The sequence below is a fragment of the Watersipora subatra genome, chromosome 9 (assembly GCF_963576615.1).
Source record: "Watersipora subatra chromosome 9, tzWatSuba1.1, whole genome shotgun sequence".
NCBI classification, from domain to species: Eukaryota; Metazoa; Bryozoa; class Gymnolaemata; order Cheilostomatida; family Watersiporidae; genus Watersipora; species Watersipora subatra.
Window position 1 is genome coordinate 57,996,053 of NC_088716.1, and position 12,429 is coordinate 58,008,481.

At 37.0% G+C, this 12,429-nt stretch overlaps 1 protein-coding gene across 1 annotated transcript; it reads left to right on the plus strand.

Moving 5' to 3' along the window:
* Window positions 1-5,759: 5,759 nt before the first annotated feature.
* LOC137404257 (protein SCO1 homolog, mitochondrial-like) lies at window positions 5,760-12,334 on the plus strand. Its single transcript, XM_068090434.1, has 6 exons — window positions 5,760-5,970; window positions 6,794-6,884; window positions 9,009-9,206; window positions 9,653-9,745; window positions 10,347-10,462; window positions 12,049-12,334. Exons 1-6 carry the CDS (start codon window positions 5,773-5,775, stop codon window positions 12,175-12,177), a joined length of 825 nt encoding a protein of 274 aa, XP_067946535.1. The 5' UTR covers window positions 5,760-5,772; the 3' UTR covers window positions 12,178-12,334.
* The last annotated feature ends 95 nt before the right edge of the window (window positions 12,335-12,429 follow it).

Sequence of the window (12,429 nt, forward strand, 5' to 3'; positions counted from 1 at the left end):
TCCCAAGCGTGTTTTTAGTTCTGCAAAATGTATATCATAATTTTTAAATTTATATTGATCAACAATTATGTATGTATTAAATTCTATGCTCCTACCGGCATTTCCACGAGGTATTGCTCACTAATACTAAATTAAACCTATAAAGATTGTCGTTAATGTAGCTAGCAGGTATTAAGTTTAACAACAAGTTGTTGCTAAAAACACTTGGTAGTTGGAGTATTTGCGCTCATACGTGTTGTATAAACGAATAGACTCACATGTATTGATGTGAAGAAGATAGTCCGTCTTTCGTTCCACTTCCTTCTGTACTCCCCATACTATCTAATCTACCAGCTTTACTCCCTAGCCTTATTCGCTAGCTTTATTCACTCACTGTAATTGCCAAGATCACCTGTACTGCTTTTGAGCTCAGACACCAATCTAGCCTGAGCCTAACAAATCCCGTAATACAACAATACGGCCTTCCTTGCATGGTTTTCGCAATAATACTGTTATTAGGTGGGCTGTGTTTAATTTTTGTAAACAACAGGCCTCAGGCTGTGAAGGGTGCATTCTGCCCACTTTATGCAGATGACACTCTCTTAGGCATAAATATCACAGAGTGCGGGTCTTCAAGATAACGTAACAGTGCTGTATGACTGGTCTGCTCAATAGGGCATGACTTTAAACCCTGCTAAATATGTTCATGTGGAGGTTGGAAAGAACCTTCCCAATTTTACTTTCTAAATAGCACTTCTATCCCACAAGCTAGCAGTGTAAGACACTTAGACATCTTTACAGAAAATAATGTCAAAGTGCATGAACACATAGCAAAAGTTGCCAAGAAACTTAACAAGACCCTGGGCTTAAGAAGTCTTTTTAACACTTTCTGTCCGACTAAACTGATTGCTTATAAAGCAGTTGTAAGGTCAATTCGCAAATATGCCTCTCAGGTGTGGTCGCCATATAATAAGTCCTTAATAAATATGCTAAAAACTATTCAGATAAATGCCGTTAGATGGATTTTTAGATTAAGGCAGTCAGAAAATGTCACTGGCTTTGAAAGAAAATGCTATTGATATGCTTGAGGCTCGGAGACAAGGGTTAGATCAAAAGATTATTGAAAAGGCTGAATTTGACCAATATGACAATGACATAAATTATTATATTTCTTCCAACAAATCGTATTCTATCCTAAAAGGTACTATTTTTTCTCACTTTCTGTTGGACCAATTCAATTTTTCAATCTATAATAGAATCTGAGTTTTATTAGATAGACAAATGTCACCAAAGTAAATTGCCGATAATTCCTTGTTTCGTCTTTGTGAGAAAAGGACAAGAAAAAATAATTTAATAAATATCCATGTAATGCCTCCGGGCGTAATGGATCCTTCTGTATACATATACATGTAGGTGTCCGTCATCTCAGCACACTAGCAAGTCATCGTGAAATCGACTTATTTCATTTAGACAACTCACCTTACACAACTAAGCTTACTCATCTCAAGTTGACCGACTCACATGGTGTTGCTAGTTGAACATCAAGTTGGCTTAATCGATTAGCATAAAAAATCTCTTCTGTTAATTACTTCTATTCTTTGTGCAAGAGGCTCTAGGTGTTTTATTTTTGACGGATCACTGTGTATGAAACCTCTGTCATTGGTTTCCTGCGACCGCATCACATAGAGATCAAAAAATGTTTGCGCATTGATAATTTTTGCTGATCAAATTGTTAAAATTAGTGACAAAATCATTGAGTTGAACTCATAGTAGATGCTATGTCACGAATAAAACACTAAATCAGCATGGGTAACTGCCCTTGTACATTATTTTTGTTATTATTATTAATGTTATTTCATGCATTGTAGCATTAATCATTTCTCATTCAGTTTGTATACGACTTAAGAAACAGCATTGGTGATTTCAATAATTATATTATAGTAAAATGTGGTGGTCTTTCCCACCTTCATTTTTTTAAAGTGTCTGGATGAGTTAACTTTTGAGAGTTAGTCTCACAGAATGAATTCTTAATGTGAGCTGAATAATTCGAGTCGAGTTATCTCTTGGAGTTCGGGTTATTTATCACGGTCCCTAACTATTTCCATAATAGAGGCAAACATAAAAAATCATTTATAATTCATTGAACCCATTGTGTTTATGTGCGGAACAATACATAGTAGGTTGTATAAATTTGCTATTAATGTATTGGTTATGGTTTTGTGTTAGCATCTGGATTATCCACGATAAACATAAACATCAATAACTACCTAGTTTTACTGCTTTTATACTATCAGTTACATTTTTGTCGACATTTGGACAATGTTGTTCACAGTCTATCCTGATGATTTTATCTTGATAAAGCCTTCTCATGCAGCTGCATAGCTTGATTGACTGTACGGCTTCACGGATTTGTAATTGATAAGCAAGCAGAGTGATAATAATATGATGGAAGTGTTATACAAACTTGGAGAGTGTCTCGGTTAACTTTAATCATAGAGTAAACAGACATAGAGCAACTTTAATTACGTAGATGTGTCTAAAATAAAGGAGCTCAAGTCGATAAAGGAGCTGTGCAACATTTGTCTTTTTGCGAACAGATGCAACAGTTTGTAAAATACATGTAATAGTAGACTTGATATTTATCATTGGGTCAAAGACAAATGTGATTGTATGAAAATGTGGTGAATAGTCGGGATAAGGAGGCACGTTTATTCAAAAAGTATGGCCATTTGCTTCAAGTTTGAATTATATTGAAGCTATCTTTGTTCCTACACCTTTCAATAGCTGATCTTAAAATATCGCGAACGCAAATATTTGCTTTGTGTCAACAAATCGTTGTTAGCTGTTGTAGGATTCGGGTCTGTGTTCCGTAAAACAAACATCATTTTAGTACTTCAATGCTTTCCCGCATTATTTTTAAAGTCATAGCAAAGTTTAGTTTCTGTGTTTTAGATTATATTCACACAAAAAATAAGTGTAATGAAAAATATTTGACAAATCTTATGTGATTATTAACTGCATTAATTGGCACACAGTAACTGTTGTATAAGTTTGGGGCCCTAAAGAAGAGAGACTGAACCAAAATATTATAGTAGGAATGGTAAAGTAATAGACAATTGATATGACAGAAAATAGGAGGAATACGTGAAAAGGATAGGACGAGTGGTAAAGCAACTTCTGAAATGAGTTCACATATTCTGGAGATTAGAGCAGAAAAATAGAAACTCTGGAAAAATTAGTCATCACTCAATCATATTTGCAATCTGAAGAGTTGACTTTTTGTGAGGACCATAATGGAGAGGGTTTCATGAGTTAATCAGGTAGTGAGCACTCCATTCTTAGATTAATCAATGAAAACTTCTTTTCTATGGTTGGGCGAGAGATAATTTCAGAACTTTTGGAGTCTGTCTAGTTGGCATATTTTTCCGTTTCAGTTTAGTTAATGTATACATCTTTTAAACACATTTAACTGCAATACCTACTGAAAATGTTCTCATTGAAATGTTATTTAGAGAAACAGTTGATTTAATGTGATTCTTAAATATCTACATGTACATTCATTTGTACATTTAACATTTCTCTATTTAACAAAGAGTAAAAGATACCGGCTTTAGACACTTGCATCAATAGTCATATGTTCATCGTAGTCATGATAAATTGCGGTATGTATAGTATTTGTGGTAGTATTCATAATTATGTAACCTAAATTCTGTGTTCAGCTGAGAATGGAATTTGTGGTTATTTTGCACACGAATCAATGAGTCTGTATCAGTGTCCACATTTTAATTCAGTCCACCAAACTGTCAGCCATTGTTGTTTGTGTACAATTAATGGTTATGTCAATCATGCTTTAGCTATAACCATAAACAACAGCCTGGGTTTTCTATATTGTCATCATGGATCAAAAATAAAATAGAAAACTCTCTCATACCCATATTAAAATTGTCACCATTGATGACACCGCACGCAGTCAATGTGTAGTTGGAAGTGACGACAGAGATATAGAGCTAGTCTATCTTGGTATAGGTAAATTGACAAAGTTTATTTTTACTTTTTTTTCTATATTTGATGCTTTAATGAGTTTATCCGTATTTACTGTATTCTGTCTTTTTACTTTGGCTGATCTTCATTTGACTCTTCGCTTTTTATCCGTCACTTTTCAGAAAGTTTCTAGAGGCATTTTGTCTAAAGATTTTTCATTTCTTTATTTCGGGCTTTAATTATTGGTGAGTCACCAAAATCATTGTCAAAAAATTGGTAAATCATTTTGTCCCCACTACTACCATTGGTTTTAGTCTTCTTGGGATTCATGATGTAACAACCAAAAGAAGGTAGAGAAAACTTTCATATTATTGAAACATCGTAACACCAAGCAATGTTGAGGATAGCTGTATATATACCAATGATATAAAGCTCCCTTCACAGGATTGGTCACAGCTATCATGTGGGCGGGGTTTGTTGATCGAGCGCTATTTGGATTGTGCTAGCCTGGGTTTTGGGCTAACACAATTCTCGCGGGGTGGTCACTTTGCCTTGTTAGGTTTTTAGGAAAACACGACTCATTGTTATCGTGTCATGAGCTCATTCAGTCAGTAGACGCACGGCAGTTCACTGAATGAGCTGATAGCAAACCTTGAATTTCTACAGTGTAGGGGTAGTACCTAACCAGAAAAATGGATCCATGGAAAATGAAACATTTCAAATTACGTATTTTTACCAATTTTGAGATTGGTAGCGGTCTTGGTATATGCTTGAAGTTAAATATAATTCACCCGAAATCAATCGAACAACCGTCTTTTTTCCTTAGTTTTTGATTATTATTCTACCAACCCCGCTATAAAATGACAGTCTTTCATCGTTGTCACGTTGTTAGACCTAGCCATAAGATGGGACAGCAGGAAAAGCTGTGCAGTGTAGTTTTCATGCTCAAAATCTAAAACCAAATTTGGGCCATTTCACAACGCCGACTATTAATATCACGAATGCTTGTGAATAGCAACTGACTGATCATAACTATGACAATATTGGGCAACTATATTTATTTGACAACAAAATGCAACCAACAGGTCAGTAAAATAACCACCATTTTTCATATTTGTAAATTCACAAGGGCTATGTTCAACATATTTCTTTGTTCTGGTGCCATGTTCGGGTTCTTCCCAACAGAGCTCGTTTAACAAACCCTGCCCACATAATGGCTGTGACCAATCCTGGTGGGGGGGTTCATATCATTGATATGTACGTAATGGTTTACAGCAATAAATTTGTTTCAAAATTTTCAGATATGGTATGTTGTTACTTACTTTGGATATGGAGTCAAATAGTTGTTCAAATGTTATATCATTGTTAAAAGCTCGTATGCGAAGGGACAGTGAGTCGAGCTATTTTGAGGTTTACAGACTTTTGAAATAAAGTTAAGGCACAAATGAGTATCACCAAAGATGTTTTTACCATTTTTAATGGTAAATTTTTATAATGTTATGTTTGCAATGAAATTTAATTTACATGGCTGACTAAGGGATGACTGACTGCTGAAGCAGCTCCATTGACCTTAATGATTAATATCTGTACATGCCATAGCATTAAGTCCCATCTTCAACCTGAGAAACTGCAACTATTTTTTGTAATATTATTCTAATTTAAAATCTAGCCAAGGGGCCTAAATTTTACGGTTTTTATGCTAATCATAATTAATTAAAACTATAATATTCTTTGACGCTGATTTGTTTCAATTTCTGTTAAATTTTATCAGATGTTAATGCTACTTTGTTTTATAGCTAAATAATTTCTAAGATGAGCTACAAACTTATCAGGACACTTTCTCATATGAGGCTGATAAAAACCAAACCATCATTACCTTTCATCTCATTTTGTAATGAGTGTTTTTCCAATGGACACAAGATGGCCTCCAGCAAGAGGGTTTCCAATTACAGCACAGACAGGTCTTCTGATCTACCACCAGAGGACAGAGATAAAACTTTTAAAGGCAGTGTGAGTGTTATTTACTTCATTGCGGCGTCATCATTCATTGCTTTTCTTGCAAGATAAAAATAATTATATAAAGCTGTTTCAGATAATGTTAATTTTAATAGAAACCTGATACATGTAGAGTTATCTGCTTCACAAATGTGTAAATATGCAATGCTTAAATCAAGCTTACTCAGTTTGCTGAAGTCTTTTGAATGAATTTTTGTGAAAACTTTTGAAACAAGTTTAGGTTTTTTGAAGGTGATTTCGGGTTTTTTACATGCACTCTTCTGGGGTACATCTAGAGAAGGATCTTTGGTTGGTAATGGTACGCAAGAGCATTTACTGAGGCTATACAATAGCGGGGCTATGTGGTTAAAGGCCAAACGCCTATACCCTATAACCTATGTATCCCATACGCACACCCCATACGCATACCCCATGCGCATACCCCAGACGCATACTCCAGATGCATAGGGGATCCGAATGCACTCCATGGATTGAGATTGTTTATTAATATACATAATCTCTATAGAAATGTTACAGCAACATATTTACTTAGCTCTTGTACCACATATTCTGTTTTATCTCAGTACGATTTTGGCAAGTTGAACCAGGCAAACATTGCTATTCTAGCGAGTCATTATCAAGAAGGCATGTATTGGTATTGACCATTGTTTGTAGACGACTGTTGATAATGAGTTTGTTACACTGTATCTATCTGTTGTCATATTTTATTAGGGAGAGGGAGGGAGAGGGAGGGAGAGGATAGAGAGTGGAAGAGTGACAAGGGGAGATATAAAACAGCTGTGGATTTGAGATTAACTAATTGGTTTTTACTTTACAGGTCATTTCTTGGAAATCTGTAACTGCTGCAGCTGTGTTTGGCATTGTGGGTGTTCTTTCCTTGAGAGAGCTACGGAAACTTAAAGATGCTAGTGAGTTATCTTCTCATGTATCTCTCGTACAGTAATTGACTAGGGTGGCAGGGTGGCTGAATTAAAACAGCTGCGACATGAGAATATTAACAGCTTTATACAAGGATAGCTTGTTCGTGCTTGAATAGATGTTAAAAGCAATTGTAGATTTTGGTCAATCGTCTGTACGATAGGCTGATGACATACATATTTTATTATTGATTATAATTATAGCCAATAATACAAGCTTCATCTATGAACACAAAAAATTGAAATTGCTACTTCATTACAATTTTATAGTAAAGTAGAGATTATTCATTTGCATTTTTTAATATTCATAATAAGTTTCATAGGAAGTAAACAAACATTTACTTAACATTACATTTTGATGACTTAAGTTATTACAATAGCGATATTCCAATCATGGTTCGAAAAAGTCTTTGAGTTTTTTCAAAAAATTTAATTCGGATTTTTTGATAGTTTTGATTTTTTTGGCTTACTTTGCTCAAGCAGGTTACTGGTGTATTGTATTGCTAATCAGAATGCTGGTCACCTATCATTCAGTATTCTTTACATGCTTTAATCTGATTTACATGGTTCAGTTTGACAGCCAAATTCTTATATTTCATGCATGCATCAGTCATATACAATTATAATGTGCAAACTGCATGTAAGTTAGTGGAGTAGAGCTACTAGCGTAGAGTAGAGCTACTAGCGTAGAGTAGAGCTACTAGCGTGGAGTAGAGCTACTAGCGTGGAGTAGAGCTACTAGCGTGGAGTAGAGCTACTAGCGTGGAGTAGAGCTACTAGCGTGGAGTAGAGCTACTAGCGTGGAGTAGAGCTACTAGCGTGGAGTAGAGCTACTAGCGTGGAGTAGAGCTACTAGCGTGGAGTAGAGCTACTAGCGTGGAGTAGAGCTACCAGCGTGGAGTAGAGCTACTAGCGTGGAGTAGAGCTACTAGCGTGGAGTAGAGCTACTAGCGTGGAGTAGAGCTACTAGCGTGGAGTAGAGCTACTAGCGTGGAGTAGAGCTACTAGCGTGGAGTAGAGCTACTAGCGTGGAGTAGAGCTACTAGCGTGGAGTAGAGCTACTAGCGTGGAGTAGAGCTACTAGCGTGGAGTAGAGCTACTAGCGTGGAGTAGAGCTACTAGCGTGGAGTAGAGCTACTAGCGTGGAGTAGAGCTACTAGCGTGGAGTAGAGCTACTAGCGTGGAGTAGAGTTACTAGCGTGGAGTAGAGCTACTAGCGTGGAGTAGAGCTACTAGCGTGGAGTAGAGTTACTAGCGTGGAGTAGAGCTACTAGCGTGGAGTAGAGCTACTAGCGTAGAGTAGAGCTACTAGCGTGGAGTAGAGCTACTAGCATGGAGTAGAACTACTAGCGTAGAGTAGAGCTACTAGCGTGGAGTAGAGCTACTAGCGTGGAGTAGAGCTACTAGCGTGGAGTAGAGCTACTAGCGTGGAGTAGAGTTACTAGCGTGGAGTAGAGCTACTAGCGTGGAGTAGAGCTACTAGCGTAGAGTAGAGCTACTAGCGTGGAGTAGAGCTACTAGCATGGAGTAGAACTACTAGCGTAGAGTAGAGCTACTAGCGTGGAGTAGAGCTACTAGCGTGTTACAAATTGAAAAAATAAATTCAAAGATTTAAATCATTTGATTTTTTATGTCAAGTTTTGGGTGAAATATTGCTCATACTGTTAGATAGCATGCTGTTGATTTAAATTCCTAAACAAGGCATGTAGAAAGAATAAGGTGAGTTGATAACTCTCCCAAAGCACGTTAGTAGTAAGGTTTGTTCTCATGGCATGTTTGGTATCACAAACAAAGTTTTTCGCTAGCCCAAAACAACCGATTATAACGCGTTGTCCATAGTATCAACTTTTTAATTAGTTTAGACTCTAACTGCAGCCATTTTATTCCCATTCGTTGAAGGAACTTTGATCGGTAATGTGCGTGTATCGGCAATGTGTGTATATATCGGTACTGTATATGTATCTATACTGTATATGTATCAGCGATGTGTATGTCTGTAATGTACATGTATCACTAATGTATATGTATCTGGTTACAGAGAAGCGCATGTTGCGATTGATTCTGGCTGCACTCATGTAGAGATTATGGTCTTAACAGTTCATATTCATGTTACAGAATTAGCTGAGAGCAGAGGGGTTGTCATAGGGAAAGCTGATCTCGGAGGAGACTGGACGTTAATGGACCACACTGGAACCAAGAGAAAAAACACAGACTTCCTAGGCCAGTGGCTGATTCTCTACTTTGGCTTCACCTTTTGTCCTGATGTTTGTCCAGAGCAGATGGAAAAGCTGGTTGAAGCTGTTGATAGGATCGGTGAGTGTCCCAGCGCTTCTGTAATTGACTTTCATGTTGTATACTTCAGCCATGATTTACACAAATAAATAAGGTTGTAGAATTGTCCTACCTTTCATTGCATTTCTCAGGCTCAATGATTATACTCGCCCTTCCATATACTGTTTTGTCAAGTATGTTTGCCACACATTTTCTGGGGCCATAAAAGGCGACATACTTAGTTTCTAGCATTGTATCTAGCAGGTATTAATACCGAGTATTAAGTTGTTTACTGTGTTAACGGGATTGCAGATCAGGTGTTGTGTATAAATCTTTGAAACAATCGGTGTCAATCCAGGTTGCGATATGTTAGACCTCAAGCTATTAGTGCCTAAACGCGTATTTTTAACTAGTGCGGAGTTTGAAGGTCAGGTGCCAGTTCCGAATCCATTGACTTTAGATTTGTCAGTGTTTCTTTGTTTTCATAGATGATGATAAAACCTTACCAAATGTTGTGCCCATATTTATAACCCTCGACCCCGAGCGGGACAGTCCTCTCCTACTCGCCCAGTACCTCTCAGGTAAGGGAGTTGTCTTCAACTTGCAACTTTATGAATGTCACTATTGTGTTATAATATCAACTTGGATAGACTTCTTTAACTTAGCTTCTGGCAAATTGTTACCAGATCACTGATTGGTTCTAGATGCCTACTTATATTATGTACATCTAGTTTCACACAATACTGAGAATAGTTTCATCCTTAATCTGTAAAATTCACACGCGTGTTGACCAAACATCTAGAAGAAGGCACATCACATGTATTGACGTTATGACTACGAGAGAGGTGCTTGCTGGTGTCAGAGTATTGCAAGAAATCAAGCTTGCTACATGGCACAGACACCTTGATCTGTAAAATCACATGAACATTGACCAAGCATCTAGAGGTTGCTGCTAGGGTACGGCTGAAGCGTACTGCGTGCACAGATACCATGGGAATTGGTTCTTTAAACTGGCATATCTACTTCAATCGCTCGCTTCCTCATGGCTCACCACATTGAGCATCTTCCTGACAGTGATATTTTATAAGAGAAAGTTGAAAGAACCAGGTAATTCAGCATTACCATTATCAAATCCTTTCCAAAATATGCAATTGGGTGAGCTGGCTGTTGATTTTGCTGTAGAATTCTCAGAGAAGGTAATAGGTATGACCGGTACCAAGGAACAGATTGCACAGGCTGCCAAGGCCTATAGGATATACTATTCAGCTGGTCCCAAGGATGAGGACAACGACTACATAGTGAGTGTCACTGATCAGCTCAGCTATGGGTTAATACATGTTATGTCCTGAGTCCTCTACGTCGATGTAACAAAAACTTACAATTTTTTCCCAGCCTGATCAAAATCTATACCTATATGCTTGAATGCTGCTTGTATTTGAACATTCACACGTATAGATGTAATATTAAACAGCGGAATATCACTCTTCGGTTGAAGCCCAAGCAGCGTACAAGCTTGCAATGGTGACATTTGCCAGCTACTCATTAAGGATTGTAACATTATGCACTTTAATACATATCATTGTGAAAGTGACTGCTTCATAACTTCCTGAGTTACTTTCTATTAATGTTAAATCTTGTGTGAAGAGTACATGTACGGTGGTGAAATGAACTACATAAATGTGATACTTTCTTTAAGACACCTGCAATTAATTAACAATATGTAAACAAAAACATAGGAGAGAACCACACAATCATTTTCTTGGCTGGCTAGGGATGTTATCCAAAAGTATAGCAAAATGTAGTTTGTATATTAATTTTTTACTGGATTAGATAGCACTGTGATGAATGCCATGTACTGTACTCAACAATATATGGATTGTCGGTGTAACAGGCTTACATTGAAAAGAGCCAACTTTCAAGTGAGATATTAGCCAATTCCCTAAATACATTCCTAATTCACTGCGGAAAGTGATGGGACGGCACTTCCTGCCTACTTTGTAGAAAGTGTCACTTTCTCCAGTTACTCATGTGTGAAATTCGGACTACCCTAAAATATTACTTATTACTCTCAGGTGGACCACTCTATAATCATTACTTTCAGGTGGACCACTCTATAATCATTACTTTCAGGTGGACCACTCTATAATCATTACTTTCAGGTGGACCACTCTATAATCATTACTTTCAGGTGGACCACTCTATAATCATTACTTTCAGGTGGATCACTCTATAATCATTACTTTCAGGTGGACCACTCTATAATCATTACTTTCAGGTGGACCACTCTATAATCATTACTTTCAGGTGGACCACTCTATAATCATTACTTTCAGGTGAACCGCTCTATAATCATTACTTTCAGGTGGATCACTCTATAATCATTACTTTCAGGTGGACCACTCTATAATCATTACTTTCAGGTGGACCACTCTATAATCATTACTTTCAGGTGGACCACTCTATAATCATTACTTTCAGGTGGACCACTCTATAATCATTACTTTCAGGTGGATCACTCTATAATCATTACTTTCAGGTGGACCACTCTATAATCATTACTTTCAGGTGGACCACTCTATAATCATTACTTTCAGGTGGACCACTCTATAATCATTACTTTCAGGTGAACCGCTCTATAATCATTACTTTCAGGTGGATCACTCTATAATCATTACTTTCAGGTGGACCACTCTATAATCATTACTTTCAGGTGGACCACTCTATAATCATTACTTTCAGGTGGACCACTCTATAATCATTACTTTCAGGTGGACCACTCTATAATCATTACTTTCAGGTGGATCACTCTATAATCATTACTTTCAGGTGGATCACTCTATAATCATTACTTTCAGGTGGATCACTCTATAATCATTACTTTCAGGTGGACCACTCTATAATCATGTACCTGATAAATCCAGATGGGGAGTTCTGTGAATACTTTGGTCAAGATAAAAAAGCATCTGAGATTTACCAAGGGAGCAGAAAGCACATGCTTGCATGGAAGAAATGATGGAGCTAGTCATTAGTTACATGTGTGGCTACATCCAGGATATCTGACAGACGGAAATGGCTGTTTAAAGTTATTATTATTGTTGTGACCATGTTGACAAAACAAAGATTTTTTATAGTGTTCTATTTTCACCAAATAAAGAGAGCAGCAGATTGCAGCAGTTTTATTTAAAGAAATTATTAGTGTGAAAAAGTAACAATCATTGATGTGCTACAAAAATAAAGAATCTGGTTATGTAGATCGAAAATTGGA

Coding starts and splice junctions, on each gene's coding strand:
- LOC137404257 (XM_068090434.1), top strand. CDS start 5,773: ATGAGCTACAAACTTATCAGGACACTTTCTCATATGAGGCTGATAAAA. Junction 9,746..10,346: donor ACTCGCCCAGTACCTCTCAG/GTAAGGGAGTTG, acceptor ATTTTGCTGTAG/AATTCTCAGAGAAGGTAATA. Junction 10,463..12,048: donor ATGAGGACAACGACTACATA/GTGAGTGTCACT, acceptor CATTACTTTCAG/GTGGACCACTCTATAATCAT.